This window comes from Pseudorca crassidens, chromosome 3 (assembly GCF_039906515.1).
Source record: "Pseudorca crassidens isolate mPseCra1 chromosome 3, mPseCra1.hap1, whole genome shotgun sequence".
NCBI classification, from domain to species: domain Eukaryota; kingdom Metazoa; phylum Chordata; class Mammalia; order Artiodactyla; family Delphinidae; genus Pseudorca; species Pseudorca crassidens.
In genome coordinates, this window is record NC_090298.1 from 168626806 (window position 1) to 168648784 (window position 21979).

Here is a 21979-nt window from a genome sequence, read left to right on the forward strand (position 1 = left end):
CAGCGAAAAGATCCGGCTACTTAAAAGCAACTTCCAGGGGCTGAGCGCGCCAGACCCCCGCCACGGACCCTGTACCACTGTCTTCTGATTTGTGGCCCCTGCCCAGCAGAACTGCCCCCGCCGCTGTTTCACTTCAGGCCTGCGAGTAAGCACAGGGGCTCTGAGCTGCAGGGCCGTCCTGGAAATGTGGCTCAGGGAGGGCGGGAGGCTGGAGGCTTGGGGCACAACCCTCGGGGCAGCGCCCAGGGAGGGACTGCGTCCTCCCCTCCAGCCCGGCGGGCTCCCAGACCTTCCTGAGGACCTGCTGGAGTCACTGCGGCTGAGTGTCTGCTGCTTGCTCTCCAGCTCCTGAGCTCAGCAGCCCCACCAGCCAGAGACCAGCCGGAGTGTGCTCTCCCTGGGACCTGGCCTGGCCATTAGTTCTGATGGGGAAACCGGGCTCGAAGGGGAGGGAGGAGGCCTGAGGGCCCCCTGCAGCCTGAGCGCACCCCGGGGCCCTCTGTACCTTCAAGACTCAGCCAGCAGAATCGCGTGGGGCAGGGCTCCCGCTCCACGAGCAACTAGGTAATGAGGACGCTGAGCATCCTGTTCAGATCAGCCAAGGCGGGGTGGCTGGTGATCCCATTAGTGCCGAGGGGCCATCTGGGGACAGAAGGAGTAAAGGAAGAGGAGGGGGACTGTGGCGGGGCGGGGGGGACATGCGCTGCGCATGGCCTGGGACCCAGCACCAGCCTCTGTGGATGCGAGACAGGCTGTGCTCTCTGTGGGACCCCACCCTGGGCCTGCCTGCCTGGCTGGGGGTCGAGCTCCAGCCCCCATTGGCTCAGCCCCACCCCCAGATTCTGGGCCTGGAACGGTGGTCTCCCCAGGTGATGCGAGCAGAGGGAGGTGGCGCCCCGACGCTCAGAGCAGAACTGGCTCTCTGATGCAGCCGCTCATCAAGGGGGACCTGACAGCCCCAAAAAGTGCACCTCAAAGAGCCCCTGATGGGCCCCCCGTGGAGCTGCTGGCGCCAAGTTAATTAACACGGGAGGAACGAGCTGTTCAAAGTGACAGTGGAGAGGAGACACGAGCTCCGCCCCCGCACCCCCCAGAAGAGGAGGGGGGACAGGATGCCCCCCAGAAGCAGACACCAGCTGCCTGCCGAGCAAAAGGCTGGCAAGCAGGGCAAGGGCGCAGCCCTGACAAGCCACGGGCGAGTCAGCGAGGCCCTTTGCTCCCCGGGGATCTCACCCAAGGATGTGAGAAATCCAGACAAAGACCGTCTCTGCTTCATCACAGAGAGAAAAACGTGCGCATGCACACACGCATGCACAGGCCTCAGGAAAACTCTAACCACAGGGCAACCTCTGTGGACCCCCTGGGTAGGTGACAGAGCCACCCGACGGCCCTGTGCGGGGCTGGTAATCCTTGGTCCTAAGCACCGATTCAACTACAGAAACGGTCTTACAATGGATCTGTTGTCAGAAGAAATACAAAACTCACAGTCAAGAATACATTAAAGCCCCAACTGCGACCAAAGACCTTTAGGGAAAGTCAAGGTTATTCATCAAAACCAACCACGGTTCTTTCAATGGAGGGAGGGGGGGTGTCAAAAAATTTTGTAGTATTTGTTTTTCTAAATCTCTTTACTGAGCAAGTATATCATTTAAGTCGGTTGGGGGTGGGCAGATTATGAAATCTGGCCCACCACCTGTTTTTGTAAATAAAGTTTTATTGGCACACAGTCCAGCACACGGCCCTGCCCACGGCCACACTGGTGCTGCTACAGCAGAGCTGAGCAATTACACAGCAACTGGATGGCCCCCAAATCCACAAATATCCACTATCTTGTCCTTTACAGAGTTTGCCAAACCTTGAGTAAGTCACAAAATCATTTTCACAAGGTATCTTGAAGCCCTGACCCCACCAGTGTATCTGTATCTGCAGAGAAGGAATTAGAAGGTGATGAAGGTTAAATGAGATCATAAGGGTGGAGCCCTAATCCTGTAGGACTAGTGTCCTTTTCAGAAGAGTAACAGAGACAGATCTGACCCCTGCCCCCGCTGCCCCCATGTGCGGACACAGCAGGAAGCTGGCGGTCCACATACCAGGACTAGAGTCCTCACGGGAAGCTGACCCCAGTGGCAGCCTGATCTCAGGCTCCCAGCCTCCAGAAGTGCGAGGAATAAATGCCTGTTGTTTAAGCCGCCCAGTCCCTGGTACCATATTTCTGCAGTCTGAGCCGACAGAAGACAGGTGTCTGCCTGGAAACTTACTGCAGTCCCGCTTTTTACCGAGCATAGCAAGCTGCACATCCCCACCACCTGCTGCCAGAATCTGACTCTCACCAGGTGCCAGGAAGCACCTAGAACCTGGCACATGGAGGCCTGGCCTCGGGCTCCACCTCCTCAAGGCTGCACCTGCTTTCACACCTGCAGCCCGAGCCGACCACTCTCGGGGGAACGTGCCCCCCACCAGAGCCCCTGGGGACCTGAGCAGTGGGCCTGGGCCAGCTATGCACACCCCCAGCCGGGCTGGGCCCGGACCCCACTTCAAAGGGGACCCGGGGGCCCAACAAAGGGACCAGCCCCATGCTGTCTGGGGTCGCCAAGTCTCCTTCCTACAGAGGTACCAGCTCCTAACCCCGAGCCTCGGATCTCACACGTTGTGCCGGGGACGGCCATAGGTTTTCTGGTTGGTTTTGGCCGCACCGCAGCATGCGAGATCTTAGTTCCCTGACCAGGGATCGAACCCATGCCCCCTGCAGTGGAAGCGTGGAGTCTTAACCACTGGACTGCCAGGGAAGTCCCGGTTTTCCGTTTTAATGAACTCAGGTGCTCATAAATGGAGGAACGCGGTAATGAAGTTCCCTGAAATGACACCTAAGGAATGAAGGGGTCAGATCCTTGGTCACCTTGCCAGGGCCTATGGCAGGAGACGCAAAAGGGCCAGCCTTGGGGGTGACTTTCTCTTCTATTTTTCGTGGTGGTAGGTGTGCAGGTGGGCCCTTTTTCTTACTGAACCCATCCCAATACGCTACACCTACCAGCAGTCACATTCTGTACACAGCTCAGAGACACGTCTAAGATGTGGCCCAAGTTCCAGGCAGGATGGATATAAGACTTCCTAGAGTTTCCGAACAGCCTGGCCCGCAGTGGAGGCATACTTTAAGGGCTTCAATTTCCCAAGGTTTGGTTGTTTAAAAAGAAAGGCACTGATCCTAGATTGGATCCAGCAATTGAAACCATAAAATCCCAGAGCAAAATCGTTTCTCACTTTTAGCTCACAGAGTCTGTCTTCCACGTCTGAACCATTACATGCTCCGAACTAATCAGGTTCAAGGGCTGTGGCCTCACGGCCCAGCGCCAGGCCCAGCCCTGCAGCAGCTGACAGTGAGATGGGGAGAAATAAACACACGCGAGGGGGCAGGAACACGGGAGCAGAGAAGGGCCACACCCACCCGAGGTCCGCCAGAGCCTTCCTCTTGGCTGCCAGGAACAAGCACCTACTGCGTGCTCTTCTGGTCCTGCTCATGTCAGATGGCAAAGCGGGAGAGAGGAGGCCCAGCAACCAGCCTGAAGACTATTAAACATGGTTCACTGAGATCATCCCCGACAGCTTTGTGGTTGGTGAGGCCGCAGCGCCGACTCCCTGCCCTCGGGGCTCCTGCCTGCCCTGCTGTGTGCGTGTGAGGCCAGCCGGCTGGGTCGGAGGCCTCAGGATCGCAGACCCGACGTGGGAAGGCCAGGCCAGGTGCGGGCCTGTCTTCCAGCCCACGGCTCGCTGCGGCTGGGCCCAGAGTTGCAGACCCCTGAATGTTCGCTGCCCGAGGCACCTCCACGAGGGGCCTCCTCGCACCGTGGAAATGTCCTACGTCTATGTTGTCCCCGAGATCACCACCGGCCCACGTGGCTATGAACTAGTACTTGCTGGTGTGACCGAGGTACAGGACACGTAATTACTTCACTTTAACTAACTTGTGGTTAAAGGGCTGTGCGGGCCGGTGGCTTCGTGCTGGGCAGCGCGGCCGGGCAGCCCCACATCCCTTCTGCTGCCAGCCCCGCAGGCACTGCACCTAAAACCCAGACCCAAACTGTCTCTCCCGTCCACCCCACTTTCTGCTCCTCGGTGTGGACTAACGCTCCTCCCCCACTGCTCCCCAGGGGACAGGGCTCAACAGTGTCCCCCAATGCATGTCTGCCAGGGACCTCAGAATGAGACCTTATTTGGAAAGAGGGTCTTTGCAGACAAGTTGGCCAAGGTGAGGTCACGCTGGAGCAGGGTGGGTTCTAAATCCAGTGACCGAGGCCCTTGTAAGAAGAGCGGAAGTGGGATCCCGACAGGGGGACAGGGTCACATGAAGATGGGCAGAGACTGGAGGGATGCGTCTACAAACCAGGGACACCAAGGATTACCGGCCACGCCAGAGGCTGGAAGGGGCGGGAAGGACCATCCCCTGGAGCCTTCAGCCACACCACACCTCCATCTCAGACTTCTGGCCTCCAGGGCAGGGCAGGGACGCCTTCCTGTTGCTTTCAGCACCCCTCCTCTGCTGATGGCATTTTGTGACCCGAATACACCAAGGTCTAGAACCGCCCCGCCCCCCAAGAAGCCCCTGCTGGTTGACGCTGCCTGCCTGCCCGCTGTGCCCTTCGCGGTCTCCCTGGGTCGGAGCGCTCCTGGGCATCCTGTCCCTCATCTGTGTCCTCTGCACCTCGCCGACTTGTTCCCGTCTCCCAGCAACTTGCCGATGACCGGTGCTGAGCAGATGCTGATGTGGGAGCGACACACATGCTTCCAAGGGAACAATCCCAGGGCCAGGGGGTGCTTCAGCCCACAAAGTGTTAAGCACCCAGAGACGGGGCAGAAACCACCCTCCCAGGAGCCTGCATCTGTCAGGACCAGAGCCGGCCCCCTGTTTCTGATGTAATTACCCACACGGCAGCGGGGGACGCGATAACAAACCAGTTCATTAGGAAATCCACTGGAAGCCCTCGGAAGCGCTTCATAAACAAAACCATTAGGCACAGGGCTCCCGGGGGCTCCCCCATCCTGGCTGGCGGGGCTGCTTCCCAGGGCTGGGCAAGGTCACAGGCCTTTGATCTGCAGGATGCTGCCCACCACCCCTCCAAGGTCACTCTCTTTCTTCCTCCACACAAAGGAAGCCTCTTCCCTGCGGCACTGTGGCTGCAGCCCGGCAGCCTAGACGGTTCTCCCGCCTGCTGTGAAGGGCCCTCCCACCTCCCCCTCTGCGCCAATGATGCTGAACCCAGGCCCTAGGTGCCAGGCACTTCCCAAGGGCGCTCTGCCCGAGGGCCCCACCAGCCCCTCAGCTTTCTCCCTTCACCCACAGCCCCTCCTGCTGACCAGGACCCATGGAGTCCCTCTCTGTTCTCCAGGCTCCGAGGGGAGCCAGCCTGCCTGACCTCTGTAACAACCTCGTCATCCGAAGCCGCAAGACGTTTACCACGGCCAAGAAACGAACTCCATTCACAGGCAGGACGGCAGAAAAGCCCAGATTGAGACTGTGGACTCAACACATGTGGTGTGAGGGAAGTAGAACGAAAAGGAAAAAGCAGGTCACTGCCCTCTGGAGCGGACCTGCAGGTGGCATCCCCGGGCGACACGCGCTGGAGACTGTGGCAGCGTGAAGGTGACCCTCGAGGAACCTCGCCAGCCCAGGGCTCTTACCCAGGGGGAAGCCGTCCCAGGGGACACTGGGCGATGTATAGGAACACCCGTGGCTATCATGCTGGGGGGGGGGGGCTCCTGGCATTGAGTGGGTGGGGCAGGGAGGCTGCTCCACACTCCGCAGCGCCCAGGACGGCCCCCAGAGATGGTTCAGCCCCAGGGTCCACAGTGCCGAGGGGGAGAAACTCTGATCTGTGGATTTGAATCACAAGCTCCCCGTTCCACCAGGAAAAGTAGCAAAGCCATGTGACAAGGGGCAGCGGTCCCATCAGTGTGAGCGAGCCCGGCGGCAGCCAGCACCCTTCTCCCAGAGCTGTGTGGCCACGTGTCTGCCAGTGGGGACCCCCCAGCGCTGGGAACCCACCAGGGAGGCGGCCGGCGGAAGCTGTACCGTGATGAGTGGGCAGCACCCCCTCCAGAGAGACTGAGGTGCGAGCACTCGTGTGCATTTCCAGGGCCCACCCTCTGGGCGGGAAGCCTGAACATAGTTGCCTGCAACCCAGGCAGACAACCCCAGGCGCCGGGACAGGAGGGGAAGTAGGAAGGAAGAGACAGGGGCTTTGGGCCGAGGGGGCTGGGATGCCCGCCCATCGCCCACCTGGGGAGAGCCGAGGTCGGCCACATGCTGAGCCACCGGCTCTCCCAGAACTACAGCGGGTGCCAGCGCTCTGCGGATGCACTCAGAACCCCGTGAAGCCAGGGGAGCAGGGAAGACGCGACGGGCTGGTGTGTTCAATTGCGGGGGAGGGGGAGGCCTGCAACTACGCTTGAGATTCTTTGCAAGCGTTTCCCAAAGAGACAAACAGGAGGCTCATCAGCTGCAAAGCTGTACTGGAGCGGCTTGGGCCACGGGCAACTCCCACCAGCCCTCCCAGCCACGGCAGCGGGGAGCAGGGTGGCCTCTGAACCCCGGCCCGGGGGAAGTCCCTCCCCGAAGGGGCCCACCAAGCACTCAAGTCCTGCCCACGTCCGAGCTGGCGGGAGCCCCTCTCTGCTCCCAAGGCTGCTCCCCTAGATCCGTCCTCTAGGGTGTTTTCACTCGGGGGACACTGCCCCTAAGGGGGTGAAAACTCCTTCTTGGGGGCAGAAAAGCTTCACTGTCTTTGAACAGACATGTGGTGTACCCACGATGTTAGAATCTCACAGAGGGGCAATGAGAAAGAAAGTGTTAAAGTGTTCTGTGGGTGGGTGGGTGGGGGGTGACAGTGAAAAAGAAGGCGGAAGAACGGCCCGCAACCCGCCCTCTAGACCAGGCTCTCATCCAGGACCTGCCCCAGGGGGCACCAGGCCACGACTGGGGAAGCGAAGGGGCTCCTGGCATTGGGAGGGGGTGGGCCCGGGGATGCCAATGCCCAGGCCGCACGAGGCTGCTGTGCTGTGGGGAGCCCTTGCCTGAGACCCATCCTTCCAGATCCGGTGGCGCCTGTTCTAGATGGTCAGAGTTTAAGCCAACACAAAACCAAGCCGGAAGGCAGAGCCGTGGCACCGTGCTCTCCACTCCGACCCTCACCGCTATGCTACTGTACGCATCTGGGCTTGAAGCCACTGCCAGGGCTGCCAGGGACAGAGTGACAGGAAGCTCTGGGGGAGGCTCCAGGGGAAGCACATTTTATACGGCAATTGACTGCGAACCCCGCGCACCGGCCACCACCAGCGCCATAAATCAGGGAGCCAGCAAGGCGCAGCAGTGCGCAGGCCGGCACCGCGGAGGCGGGTGGGCCCGAGGAGCGTCCGGGCTGCAGCTCTGTTCCTGCCCTCCTCCGCCCGGCCCCCACTGTCACCCCACCTTCTGTCACCTCCCCTCGGGCTCCAAGTTAATCGCCCAGAGCAGGCAGCAGCGTTACTGAACAGAAGGCACGCGGTCTGGAGCAGCGGAAACAGTTTGGTTCACATTTCACAGCAGTGAAGTTCAAGGTGGCCCAGGCTGAGGGGCGGGGGGCGATTTTCAGGAGAGGCCCCCCACCCTGGATGCGCAAGTGGGGGGACGTGGGGGCCGCCCCTGGAAGCGCTGCATCTGGGGACGGGCCTCCCCACCTTCCACGATCAGCAGAAGCCATGGGAGCGCAGACTCTCCCGGAGGCTGAGGGCTGGCAGGCGGCGGCCCAGACAGCTGGCGGAAAACCAGCTAAGTGCGCCGGGCTCCTGGCCATTCAAGCCGGCTTCTAAATCTCTCTCGCTCTGTTTAATCCGAAGTCATCTCCTGTACCTTGTGGGGTGGCCGGGATGCCAGTGTGCCCTCGGTGGAGGAAAGAGGCCCTTGTCAGGCTTCACCCGGCGCCACCCACCGGGGGAGCCGGGAGGGACTCGTGAGCTATCCAACGTGGCGTGCAGTCTTATAGGACTAATTTGAGCTCAGACCTAAAAAGGCTGATGTGTGCACACTTTATTTTCTCCAGTGAAGCCGGAGCATCCCTCTGATCTCTCTGGTTAGTAATCCCGCTACAGAGCCTGCCTGGCCGAGCGTGTGCCTGGGGAAACGGAGCCCAGGCCTCTGGAGGTGGCCCCTGCAGCCACAGCGGAGCCCCGGACACCCGCCTGGGGGAGGCCGCCAGCCTGCGAGACACGCGCGGACAGAGAGAGCATCTCCCAGAACCCCCAGCTAATTCTCTTAACCTCCCTCTGGTCCTTGCAAGGTCACGAGGCCCAGAGTCAGAGCTTGATGCAGGCAAGAGCCATCAGTAAAGCTGGAGAGACAGAGCGGGGTGGGGGGAGCCCAGGGAGCGGGGGTAGAGGGAAGGGACCGCTCACAACAAAAGCAGCAGCATGTGACCAGAGGCAGGCGTGAGGATGCACATGGCCGGTCGGGGACTTGCCCACTGCCGGCTCTGATCTCAGGCCCTGTAGAGTCCTTGTTTTTAAGGTGTCCCAAATTCCACCCCACAGACCTAATATTGACCAACATTTTGGGCAAATCCCCCACCACACACACACACAATGGGATTATACATTCATGATCGAAAACCTAGTTTTTCCACCCAAAATGCCATGCCCATCTTTGCACACCAATAAATAGTGAAACCATTTTTGTGGCTGCGTAATATTACATGGTTCACCCAGACCCCCAGCCATGGGTATAAATTTTCCACTGTGAAAATCAACGATGCAATCAATGACTGTCCCCGTATGAGGAAGGCCTGAGGACCGGCAGAGAGAGACGCACGTGTCCCACTGACGGCAGACACCCTCTGGGAGCTGCCCCCACGGGTCCCCCCAGTGGCCCATAAAGGGGCCTCCCGGTTCCAAAACCCCTTTCCCAATGCTGTCTCCTGCTTCACAGGCTCCCTAGTGTTTGTGGACCAAGGAAGGGAGGTCTGCTTGGTGAGCACGGCATCCCCCGTGGACCCCGTGGACCCCCCCCACACCCTGTGCGCTGATAACCTGGTAATCCAGGCAGTAGGATTTCTTTAACAGCTTCACTGAGCTATAATTCGCATGCCCTACAATCCACCTCCACTCACAGAGCTGTGCATCCATTGCCACAATCAATTTTCGAACCTTTTCATCACCCCAGAAAGAAACCCTGTACCACTTAGCAGTCCTCCCCAGCACCTGGCAACCACTAACCCACTGTCTCTGTGGATCTGCCTGTTGTGGACAAGTCCCGTCGATGGAATCACTATGTGGCCTTTTGTGTCGGCTTCTCTCACTGAGCATCATGTGTTTGAGGTCCATCCACGGGGCAGCACCGTTCCGGACCAAGGGGGTGGGAATGGAAGGCCAAGTCGTGTGTGTTCTTCTTCCCACATCTCCCAAACTGGAGGATGAAGCCAGCAGGAAGTCCCCGCCCCCTCCTAGAGTCTGTAAAAGCCTCCATCTGCCATCCTGTCCCTATAGCTACCGCCTCCTCCTCTGGGGCCCAGAGCAGCCCTGCAGCCTCGCCCCTCACCCTCCCCCCACGGACTCGGGCGGTCTCTGCCTGCCCCGGCCCCACGGGCTTGGGTTCTAATTCCTTCCACCGACCCCCACTCCACATGGAGGCCCAGCCCCGGCTCCACTACCAGCTCTGCCATGTGTCCAGAAGCCCAGGAAGCAAGGGGTTCATCCACGTGCCACGGGGCTAGGGCCAAGTGGTCCAGAACCCTCGGCGGGAGTCCAGGAGGAAGAAACGGGCAGCCCTGTCATCAGGGTGCGCTTTCGCAGGAGCTGTTGGGCGCTGGTTTGGGTGTGAGTGTGGATGCCGCCCAGCCCCGAGGACGCTCAGGGTCCACTCGGGACACGGCGCCCCTCCTACCCATGGGGGCAGGGGCCCAGCTCCCTCATACCCCGAACGACCCCAGGATCGGGGGCCTCTCTGCCCACGGGCTTGGTAGAGAACTTCAGATTCCTCGGGGGCAGTCACCTCTCCAACAACTAGTTCCTGAAAGAGGACCGGTTCCTACAGAGCAGATACATCGACGCCCTGCAGAGTCCCGGTTCCCACAACCCTGCTGTCGGCCCAGCCCCCCAACCCCTGCCCCAGAGAAGAGAGGCACGTGGAGATAACGTACCCACAGCCCCAGAGGTCCATCCCTCGCTCCCTGTTAAGTGCGGGTTTGTGGCCCTGGCAACAGCTAGCATCTGTCGTGCTTAAGGGACTCCAAAACCCAAGGCTGTGGACCACGGCCACGAAAACTGCCTTTCAGTAGGAAAAGGTGGCGGGCAGATGCAAGGGCTCGCACACATGCCCGGGGGAGAGGAACTAAACTGAGCTGACGAAGCCTCACTACCAGAGTCCAAAAAGCACAGCCATACTAACCAACCACCCTCTGCGCCGAAGAGAGAAAGGTCAGCCAGGGCCCTCAGCTAGGGCTGATCCTGTCCCCAGGAGACACACGGCAATGCCTGGGGATGTCTGTGGCTGTCACACTGGGGGCTCGTGGCATCGAGGGGGCGGGGCCGGGGAGGCTGCTCCACACCCCACAGCGCCCGGGACGGCCCCCCAGAGGGTGACCTGGCCCCAAGTGTCACAGCGCCACAGCGGGTGGGAGTGAGGGTAGGCCAGAGTCCGAGGGACCAGGGCCATTTGCACCCAGAGCTCTGCTGGATCCTTATCCATTTCACCCCCTTTGTAGGCGGGGATGGTCGCTGGCCACAAGGAAGGCAGGGCCATTCCCCCTGGCGCCGGGGTGGGGACACGGCGGGCGCCCCCCACTGCAGGGCGCGTCAGGCAGGGAGCAGGTGGCCACGAGGCTTTCCTCCCATGCACAGAGGGCTGATGAGGGTTAGCATCAGCGATGGGGAAGGAAGACCATCCTGGAGAAGAAACTCTACCTCAACTTGACAGTGAACACAGAGTGCAGACTGCAAGTGGGACGAGCGTGCTGTGCTCAGCGGAGAGGGTGGGAGACGGCAGCCCTCTGCAGGCTCTGTCAGGTAGACGGGGACCAGAGGTGCTCCTTCCAAGGGGCTCTGGCAAGAGGCCACAAGCCTATTTTCTCCAGAGTTTTAGAGCCAGGAGGATGCTGGGCACCCCTGGGGCCTGCAGGGCAGACCTGAGCCCGAGGACTGGGCACCCTGCCCGCAGTGGGGAAGTCGGGTGGGCTCTGCAGGGGGCCGGCAGTGGCACATCGGCACTTGGCCTGGCCTGTCGGGCACCAAAGCCACCAGCGCCCTCACTGGATCCTCCGGAACCTCCAGAGACAGTGGCTGGGAGCCAACCTGCTGGAGGGAACAGCCCCTCTGATGCCGGAGACTCTGTGGGCTGCAAAGAAAAGAGCAAAGGAGGTGACCTTCAGCCCTGACGGGCTGGAGCCAGAGCGCCTGCACCCTCGATTCTCTAGACCAGGGACTGCAAACTTCCTAGTAAGGACCAAATGGCAAATATTTTCCACTTTGCAGGCCAGACGGTCCTGTTACCACCACTCAATTCCACCGCTGCAGGCAAGCAGCCCTGCAGGGCACGTGAATGAATGGGCGCATCTGTGCCAATAAAACTACTTATCAACGTGAAATGTGAGTTTCATCTAGTTTTCAATTGTCACACACTCTTCCTTTGATTTTTTTCTCCCCCAGCTCTTTAAAAATCTAAATATCATTCTTTTTGCAGACCATACAAAAATAGTCGACCTGCCAGGTTTGGCCTGTGAGAGCCCCCGTTTGCCGACCCTGCTCTAGAAGAAAGCACAGGAACACCTGAAATTCACACAGGCTGGCGAGCGTGAGAGCTTAGCCTTTAATGCGTCAGCAGAGGGAGAATGACAGAAACGGACGGTGCGGGGAGTGAGGGGCTCGCTGGGTGCCTGAAGAGGTAACGAACCAACAAGTACAGAAGTCTAGAATCTGGGAAGTGGACGTTCTCTCCCTTGGCTGCATTCCGAGGAATGTGCTGGAAGGGGATGCAGACGGGACGGGGCACTCAGGCTGCAGGGAGAGGCCCCTGCTCAGCGGGAAGGGGCCCTGGTCCCCCCGTGCCCCACCCCACCCCCCTCCATTAAGTCCACAGGCCCAGCACCCCGGGAAACGAACAGTCCCCTGCCGCCAATGCCCTCAGCTTGTCCCCTGCGAGGCCAGGCGCTTGGCGACCTCTCCAGCCCAGACTCGTTACGGGGGCAGCGGAGCTTGGAGGTCTGAACCTGCTGTCCCGTTCCACCACCTAAAGGCCTGGAGGCTGACATCAGGTGGCAACGGACGGGTGCCCCGTGGCCAATGGCCACTCCTGGCAGAAGCCGCCGGGCACCCCAGAACCCGGGCCGGCTCAGAGCAACGCTTGTCACTTGTTCAGTAATTTCACGCTCCGCCGCCTGGCGATATGAGGGTGGAGCCCCATCTAAGGCTGCGCTTCCCAAGTGCCACTTGTTTGTGAACACATGGCTGAACCCAAAATTGCTTTTAATATCCGGGCAATCCCCGCTGGCCCCGCAGCAGGGTCGGCTCCAGCAGCACCTCCGGGACCAGCCCCGGGGCCAGGCTGATAACTCAATCGCACAAAACTCCCTGCAAACATACCCCTGTGGATCTAAAGGGACAATCCTGACACCCCCGTCTCTCCTCTTGCAGCGAAGCCAGAGGCTCTGCCAAAGACAATCCCCCCACAGTTTCCTGAATTAAGTATAAAAAGCCCAGCACTTTAAATCCCGGGGCGCCTCTCCAGTCTTCCTGGCTACAAAACCCATTTCCTTTTCTCAACTGCACTGACACAGCGAAGTTAAGAGAAACAGATCATTAGAAAGACAGAGACGAGCCAGCCCGTCTAGACCGCGCTGCCCAGTGGAGACGTGACGCAAAGCCACCTGTGAAGCTTAATTTTTCACCCCATTCAAACGTGGAAAGAAGCAGGTGACATTTGCTTTAAGGATGGATCTTGTTTAACCCCACCTGTTCAAAAGCATCAGTCTGTAACCCCCCTGAACACCCCTGGTGCGGGGTTTCCTGCTCTTTGCCACGTGCCCTGCCGTGGACTCGGGGTGTTGCACACCACCGGCTCCCCTCCACTCCATCAGGCCACGTCTCCAGGCTGTGACGCCCGATCGTCACGGCCTAGACCCTCTTTTGCAAGGGTCCAAGGTCTGTGAAACACTGAAGGAATCAGGATCCGGGCTCCAAGTCCTCCGGGTCCACACTGCTCCCACTTCCAGGCCTGGGAGAAACCCACCATCTGTCCCAACCCTGGGTCCTAAATCATAACGGCTGAGAAATTCCGCGGAGGAACCCCAAGGCTCTGGCTTGGGAGGCTGGTAGGAAGCTCAGCAGGAGAGGCCTCTCCTGTCCCATGACCCAAGTACCACAGTGGATGCTTGTGAAGAGCTGGGCCCCCTTTTGCAGTGGAGAGAAGGTTAAAGGGACTGAAACCTGAGAGCCGGGGCCGCTTGCTCTGAGCCCAGCTCAGACCTGGGCAGAGCTTGCCGGCTTCCTCCACGGCATGCGTGGTACCAGTCTTGGATAGAAGGCCCCTGGTCCCGGCAGCCAAGGAAGGGCTGGGCCTGCTGCCTGCCCGACAGCCCTCCCAGCAGCTTCTCCCTCCCAGGGCCCTGCCCAGTGCTCAGCCGCTCCCTGGACTCGCCACTACGGGGCCTCGTGCCCCCAAAGCTGCCCGTCAAAACCACAGACAGGTGAGTGCAGGAGAAAAGGAATTTGAGAACGAGCGCTTGGCTCAGATGTCAAATCTATTGGCCAATAATCGGCCCTCTGGGACCAGAACGGCAAATTACTGAGGAAAATCAAAGGAGTCTTCCGGCCTTTCAGTGACCTCTCAATGTGGATAGCAAGGCAACAGGAAGCCCTCAGGCTCGAGTGCAGGGTCTGCTCTGCCAGGGTTCTGCGCCCTCTCTCTCTCCCCCTGTCTTTCTTGCACCCTGCAGCAGAAAAGCCCAGATGGGGAAGCTGGAGGGGGGCAAAGGCGCTGGGGCCCAAGCAGACCCCATGCCCGGCCAGGTGGCCTCCAAGGGGTCAACTAACAAGGAACAAATCTTCCCTGATCCCCAGACGAGGGGGAACACACCTGGGGTCTGCCAGGAGGAGGGGAGACCCGACCCCAGGCCTGCCCAGACTCCCTTCCCCTGCCTCCAGGTGAGGAACATTCTGGGGACAAGTTTGCTGAGGATCCAAAAACAGACCCTTATGGAGAATCCCAGCCTCTGGTCGAATATAAACGGCTGCCATCCAGGCCCTGGGCTGGGTGAGCAGGTGGGGGCCGGCCCCCTTTAGACCCTTCCCCAGGGTCTGCGGGCACTCACCTGGGTGGCCACCTTGCCGTAATCAATCCACCGCAGGGTGGCAAAGTTGGTAGATTCCGCGCAGTTGAATCCGTGGTTGAATCCGGCGTGGTAGCCGTAGGGGAACGTGATCATGAACTCCCCAGCCTCCTGCGTGATCTGAGGGGCAAGAGGCCAACAGGTGAGGGGCGAGGCCTGACACAGGGCATCACGGGCTGATGGCAAAGCCACAAGAAGCCACCGAGGAGCACAGCAGGGGGACGTGGGCTCGAGGACGTCCCAACAAGTGCCAGGGAGCCTGACTTTAGGAGCCAAGTGACAGGCTGTGGCCTGGTGCTCGCAAGGCTTGGGAAGTAGGTGAGGCGAGTGGCCAGGGCGGCAACTGGCTCCCAGCCCCGCCCCTCACTGAGACCCCACTGGGCCCCGAGGGGACAGTCTGCACTCTCCAGACGGGTGAGCAGCAATGCTAGGATTCTAGGTACTTCTCATTTGGCGGCGGGGTGGGGGGTGGGTCTCCTGCTTTGGGGGTAGGTGGCCTGGCAAGCGTCCATCCACTGTGAGGTGTTCACACGGCGCCGGGGCTGGCGAGGAGGGCCGGTCGGCACTGGCGGAGCTCGGAGCCCTTGGAGCCCAGGGCGGGTTCGAGCCGGTAGCACGGCGCCCAGCCCTCGTGCGAGGAAGGAGCAGGCCCACCCCCAAAACGTCCCCAGAAGCTCTCCTAAGTGGCCCCGCCACTGTGAGCAGAGAATCTGTCCACTACATCCCAAGACATGTGTCCTTCCAAGTGAGGGCAAAGAGACTGAAGTGACACGTCAGTGGGCCGGGAGGACACGTGTCAAGGTCACGACACTGCAGGACGAGTGCGTTTCCAGGCCTATTCAAAATGGTCTGGACGGCCAGACTCTGGTCCAGCCTCTGCGACAGAGACCCCAAACCAAGAAGTTGGGCGTGAGGGACCGGGGTGGGGGACCCACAGTGATGCCAGACAGAGGCTTCCAGAGGTGCCAGCCCGAGGCCTGGAGAAGGAGGCTGCAGCCTCCTCGCCGGGCCCCTCCCCACTCTTGCACTGACTACCCCCGGCCATCAGCAAGCGCTCCAACAGACCAGTGTCCGGCAGACGGGTGACAAAGAGCAGCGGCCGCCACCCCCACTCGCTGTGTCCCGGGACGGGAGGCAGGGCTGCTGGACTAGAGGCTGTGACGTGGGAGTGACCCTCTGGGGTCAGGAGGGCCAGTCTTCTCCTAGGCTGAGCACGTGGTGCATATCAGGTTGTCTGGAGTTCTGAGAACGGGGCCCAAATGCACCCGCCCCCCCGCCCCTCGGCGATGTTTCTCTCTAGGGTTTCACAGACACGGACCGTGCTGCCCATGCTCTGCGTCTGGCCTCTTCCACTCGGCACATCCTCGGGGTTTATCCGTCCCGCCGGGCACATGGGTCGTCTGCTCCTCTTCGTTCCTAAAGGGGTCTCCTGCTGTGAGGATGTGTTGCTATTTGTTCATCTAGCCTCCTGCTCACAGGCCTGTGGCTGTTCCTGGTCTGAGGCTCTGTGAGCAGAGCTGGGGGCACCTGTGGATTCATCTTCTCCCGGTGGTTGCTTGCACTTCTCCGGAGTAAACAGACTCCGGAGGGGGCACCGTGGGGCCCCAGGAAACTGCCCAGCGGCTCTTCGCAGTGGCCGCCCGTTTTGCACCCACGTGGTGGGAAGGGCGAGTTCCCCCGCCCCCTCGGCGGCATATGGGGTATGGGGTATTCGCACGCAGTGGCCCTGTGGGGTGGGTGTGATGCTCCGGCCCCCTCCCTGAGGTCTGTGGATGCCGCCCACTGCGTCCTGCCGGCGCCTGCGCACGCCTCCTTCTGCAAAGTGTGTCTGCTCAAGCCTTCTGCCCCACTTAGAGGCTCTTCACCACTCTGTCGTAGTTTTCGGGGCCTGCTAATAACCCCAGAGAGAGGAGCAGAAATCGCTGGATTCATTTAAGTAACCAACGAGGAGTTAAACCCTGGCAGGGGAGGGTGGGTGGCGGGAGGTGGCGACCGGGGGTGGGGTGAGGTGGAGGTGGGGAGACTTCCAGAAGCCAACCACGGAGTCAGAAATCAATCAAAACTGACGTAGCTTGGAGAAAAGCCAGTCCTTAAGAACACGGAGATATCTTTCTTTGCAAATAATGAATTGTACCCATCAAGGGAAGTCAGCGTGCATTAAGTAATATTTTTAAATTCCTGTCCAAGTGACAGCCGCATGCGGGGATGAAGCGACAGCAGAAGATGGGGGAGGAGGGGACACGTAGTGTCCCCAGGGCCCAGCGGCCAGCATCCTCGTTCTCAGGAAGGGTCCCCTGGGCCAGCTTCTGCTGCAGGACTCGGAGCCTCGTCAAATGAGATAAGTAAAATTCAGGTTTGGGGATGCGCTTTTAAATGCAATTACTGATGTTCTTATCCTACTTGAGCTGATTCTGTAAAGTGCTATCTCGCTTTCCAGAACGCCTCCGTGCGTGCACTGGCCTGCTTGAGCTCAGGGACGCAGCAGGGTCCCCATCACCGAGCTGGAGCCCCCATGGGGAGAGGCACGCTGAGGGCCTGGTCCCCCGCCCGATCCGGCCCATAAATCAAGCCCCAGAACAGGAGACGTGCTCACTTAGAGCAACAAGAAGATTATGTCCCTGTCAGAAAATCTACATCCTGGTGGCTCCATTTCAAACCCACGGTGTCTGTCCTCCGTGTCACCACCGTCAACATTATCCCAACAATAAATTAGAGGGCGCTTGGGATGACGGATAGGCCGTGACGCAAAGCAATCAGTAGTGGAGGGAGCGCCAGCCCCAGACGCCAGTCACAGAGGAAGCCCGGCGGTCGGCTGCTTGTGCGAGCTCTCCAAGAATAAATGAGGAAGCCCGTGGCAGATCACAGAAATACACACTTTTAATTATTAAAAAGCTCTGCTATCGATCTGCTTTTTCTTCTAGAAGTAAATACCATTACAAAGATTTATAAGTGGAGTGCGGGGCGTCACTCTGAAGGCCGCCAGGAATTCAGATGAGGGGCTCCACGTGGAGCCTGACGCTGCAGGGCCCGGAGCCTGGTCCTGAGTGAGCCGGCGGCCCACGGAGGGCTCCCTGCTGCTGGACAAGGGCCTTGGGACGAAGCTCTGTCCGGGCCCCGTGGGCAGCCGCGGTGGCTGCGGAGCCCGGCCTCTCTCCAGTCACCAGCAGCCCCTCTGGGCCAGGAGGTCGCCGCCGCCTTGGGTCACGCTCAGGCATTTCGTATACAAGCTGCAGGGCCACACTGGCACTGACCCGGGAGAACGAGGGTGCCCGCCAGCTGACTCCTGCGACCAGCATCCCTCTCCAGGAAGCACCACTCTGGAGAACGTCCGCGACAAAGGGATGCGAGAGCAAGTACCTCTCACTTCCGTGAGCAATGCCGTGATCTGTCTGTGAGGTTCCTGGCAAAGAATGATGTTCCAACCAGAAGACGGGGGCGGGTGGGGTGGGTGGGAAGAGGGAAGCATGGAAAGCTGCGTTCCTCAGAGTGAAATATCCCGCTACCTAATAAGCATGAGCAGCAGCTGCGGCCCCGATAGAAAGGCGAATCCCCGATCTGTGTGCTGATGCTGCAGGTGGTTTGACTGAAACGTCAGAACAATTTCTGACCTGCTGACACCCTTGGCCAGAGAGAGGCACGAAGGTCCGCCCCCAGAACTCGCTCCTGCGCCTGACGAAGCGCTCTTCGGGGAAACCTGCAGAAGCTGGATTCCTGGACAGTCTCCTCTGCCCCCTGCCCTCGGTGCCACGGCCCACACGCCTGTCCGGTAAGTTCCGGGCACAGGCCTCTCGCCTGGACCCACGCAGGGACCGGGGCGCAGACTCCCCCGTCCAGGAGGGCTGTCTGCGGGGAAGGACTGGCCTGGAATGACGACAGCTGGGCCCACTTCCGGGGCAGAGGCGGCCTGGCCCCGGTGCTCAGCCCCCACCCGCCCGCCCTCCGCAGGCAGTGGGGTCCCTGCCAACCCGGCTCCCAGCGTGGCCTCACCCCTCACAGCCCCACACGGACCAGTGGAGCAGCCTCTGGAGCAGGAAACTGCATGAGTTCACAGCCTTCACGCTGCGAGGGAGCCAGGCGTTTCATTTCTAAACAGGTATTTGCTCTTTCAAAAGCGTCTGCCCGGGCACGGGTGGGCGGGAAGGGACTCCCACGGGGAGCACCGGCTCCTCAGCGCTTCCTGCCAGGTCAGCAGGCGCTGCCCCGACCGTCCACTCCCCAGCCCGGCCCGCAGGACCTGCCGACATTCGGGTCTGGGCGGGAAGGAAAGTCAAGGCCCCTCCTGACGGCCCCTCTTCCATCCTCACTCCCCACCCTGGAAGAGCTGGAGGCTGATGGCCCTGCCCTGGCTTGCCATCGTCCTAGAACCTTCTCCAGGGTTAAGACGCCAGTTTCCTGGGGCACTCGTGGTCACCAGGGCACGGGCCCCAGAAGCCCCTCCACGAGCAGGTGGTCTGTGCTCAGCCCCTACGTACCCGGCTGAATGGGATCCCATACTTCTTGAGGATGATGGGCGAGATGAGGGTCATCTTGTGCCGAAGGAAAGCATCGCAGCCCTGGGAGCTCCCGGGGAAGAAGCCTAGAGCAGAGAAGACCAGCATCAGCCTGGCGGGACGGGGCAGGGCCTGCCCCGTGGGACGGGGCGGCGGGGCAGCCGGGACACCTCTCTCCGGGCAGCCCTTTCCTCTGAGGCCCCAAGGGAATGAAACACACAGGGGACTGCGGGACGGGGTCCTGGGTGACGAGGGGCGCACCCACAGCATACACCCGCGGTCGCAGACAGGGTGCGGCTGCCCAGAGACCGCTGCCCACCCCGAGCTCCCCTCAGACAAAAGCCACTGCGTTGCTTCCACACAGTCACTCGGCCACGTGAGAGCGCAGCCCGGACACAAGACAGGGGAGCTGCTGCTCTTGACCAGACACACGGTGACCACGGTGAGTGGGGTCCCCCACCACCCCCCAACACTGAGGAGTCCGCAACAAAGAGGGGGGCCGCCTGAGTGGCGCAGGCTCTCCACCCACGTGGTCCCACCGCCACCAGGCAGGTGAGGACACGGAGGCCCGGGAGACAACCCGCCCACCCTTGGCCCCAGACACATGGGGCCAACGCAGGCCGCGCCCACAGCCCCTAACCCTCTGTCTGTGCTCACAGCCCCTATGCTCTCTGCCCCACGATGCGCCACGTAACTAATTTACAACAGGGATAGCCTCCGCGAGCCTACGGAAAGCCCACCATCAGCTCTACCTACCCAGAAACCGTGCTTCACTAACGCAGTTCAGGGACGTTCCCACATCGCCTGTTGGCTGCAACTCAAGTCAATGACACGTGTGTCTCGTGGTTAAGAAAAAGCCTGTCCCAGGTTCTGCCCATGGTGGCCAGGCGCCTCAGCTCAAACCCGCACAGAGAGTGGGCACAGGAGGGCTGCCACATGGCTCCTCGAGGTGTGGGATGAGTCCCCACCACAGCGGCACCAGCACGCGCTCCCGAGCGGCCACCTCCCTCTGGGACTGATCCCCAGACGCAGGCAGCCCCAGGGCCCTTCTGGAAGCCGATCCAGACCGGGCCCAGCCTCCAGGCCAGCGCGCACCCTCGACGGGCTGCTGGTTAAAGAGGGCACGTGTGTGTGTATGCACGTGCGCACCCGCGTGGCCCCACCCACACGCCAAGGCTGCCAGAGGCTCCTAACCGCAAGGACACAATGGCAAGGCTCTGGAAGGTGCCAGGGCTGACTGAATCCAGCAACTCTGCTCTGCACTAGAAGCATTTCAATTAGAGTTACGGCTGCCTGCCGCCCGGCCGCCGGCCTCTCTGCAGTTCCTCTTTTTAATGCACAGTTTAAGTGGCTCTCATTAAAGCTCTAATAAAGAAGCACATTTTAAGTGATTAGCACCAATAACGCGCCAACACATTAATGCTCTCCCCGTGGGCTGCACAACTCTCCCAGCGAGCCCACTCGGAGCACGGCTATTCATTTTCCTTATTAATCGCAAACCCATTCCACCCATCTCAGTAATGGAGCCCCCGACGCACACCCCCAAAAAGTTTGGAAGGGACGCCTAGGAGGGCAGTGAGTCACTTGCCCTGGAGCCTCCCCCATCCTTCCTCCGAGGAGGGGAGAGCAGTCCTGAGTGAGGGGCTGCAGAGGAAGCAGGAGGCTCCTGCCCCTCCTCCAGAGCTGACAGCCCCTTTCCTGAATTCCAGGAGCCGCCTGACTTAATGAGTCTGGATTTTTCAAGAAGCAAGGACGGGGCGGCCTCCCTGCTAGCCGACTCTTCCTCTCCCAGCCCCGGCCACTGAGCCTCCCTCAGATGCCCAGGAAGCGAGCCAGCATCCAGGTCGGGGCATCAGAAAGGACCCGGCAGCAGCTCCGGCTGCAGGAATGGAGCACAGGGCGAGCTCCAGGGACAGCGGCTGTGGCACTGTCTGGGGTCGGCGGGGGGCCCCAGAGGATCCTGCTTCCGGCTTCTCTTGCTTCTCTAGTTGGCGCTCTGATCACCCAAAACTTTTCTAGTAGAAAAGGCATACTGAGGGAGAACAGCCGGGCATGGCTAAGTGCAACCCCCTCTGAACAGGAAGAACAGAGAAGCTGCAGGCAAGGCCCGGGGGTGTCACGGACATGGTCCCCAGAGAGCGCCCGCACTGATCCCCGTGGCTCTGCAGGTATGGGGGGCTGAACAGTGGCCCCCAAGACATCCATGTCCTGATCCCCGCAACCTGTGGAAGGTCCCCTCAGTGGTAAGAGGAACTGCAGACGGGATAAAGTTCAGGCCCCTGAGATGGGTATGGGCCTAGACCACCCAGGGGGCTGGTGTCATCCGGAGGGTCCTTATAAGAGGGGGTCAGAGGGACACTCGACCACAGACCAGGGAGACAGAAATGAGAGCGATGCGGCCCCACGCCCAGGATGCAGCTCCTCCAAAAGCCATAGAAGCCAGGAATCGGGTTCTCCTCCGGGGCTTCCTGAAGGAGCCAGCCCTGCGGATGCCTTGACTTTTAGCCCCTAGAGGCTCACTGTGGACTTCTGACCTCCAGAAGTGTAAGAAAATAAATCTGTGGGGTTTTTTAATGAGGTTTTTTTGAGTAGTTTAAGGTTCACAGCAAAACTGAGGGGATGTGTGTTGTTTTAAGCCACTGAGTTTGTGGTAACTTGTTACATCAACAGGAAGCTAATACAATAGGAAAAGACATTTTAAATTTGCATTTTAAAAAACATAATGGGAACAAAATTAATTGGGTTTTATTTTCGAGCTCAGTAAGTAAGTTAAATCAGCCTTTGCCATGCCCGCCTGCACTGGAATTTCTCCCGGGAGAAGCATGTTCCTGAGAGCGGCTCCAGCCCTGTCCATGAGGTCAAGGTCCAAGTTTCCAACATAAAAGGTGACATGACAATGGCCTCTGCAGAGGAACCGGCCCGGGGGCACCTGCTCAACTCACCTGACGGCCTCCCTCCCACCCGGGACTCTGCCGACCCCGCCAACCCGCTGTGAGAATCTGCTGGGCAGAAAGATGGGCCGTTCCCACCCCCAAGTCAAGTGCAGGCAGGGAGGCGCCCACAGAGGCCGGCAGCCGGCTGGCAGGGAGCCTCACCAACACCAGGCCATGGCTTCGGACGGTTCTGTGGCCACCTGGGGGTGCCAGC

The 21979-nt window shown here is 60.3% G+C and overlaps 1 protein-coding gene across 6 annotated transcripts in view; it reads right to left on the minus strand.

Annotated features, from left to right (window-relative positions):
• The window catches only part of KDM4B (lysine demethylase 4B), a 111646-nt gene that overhangs the window by 35495 nt on the left and 54172 nt on the right, over positions 1–21979 (minus strand). For 5 of the 6 annotated variants that reach the window (XM_067734082.1, XM_067734087.1, XM_067734083.1 and 2 more), the window contains exons 9-10: positions 18815–18918; positions 14325–14462 (exon numbers count right to left, since the gene is read on the minus strand). In XM_067734082.1, the coding sequence (XP_067590183.1) occupies positions 14325–14462; positions 18815–18918 (242 nt within the window). Of the gene's footprint in view, positions 1–14324; positions 14463–17364; positions 17743–18814; positions 18919–21979 lie in introns of those variants that run through there. The other variant, XM_067734086.1, reaches the window with a different exon arrangement.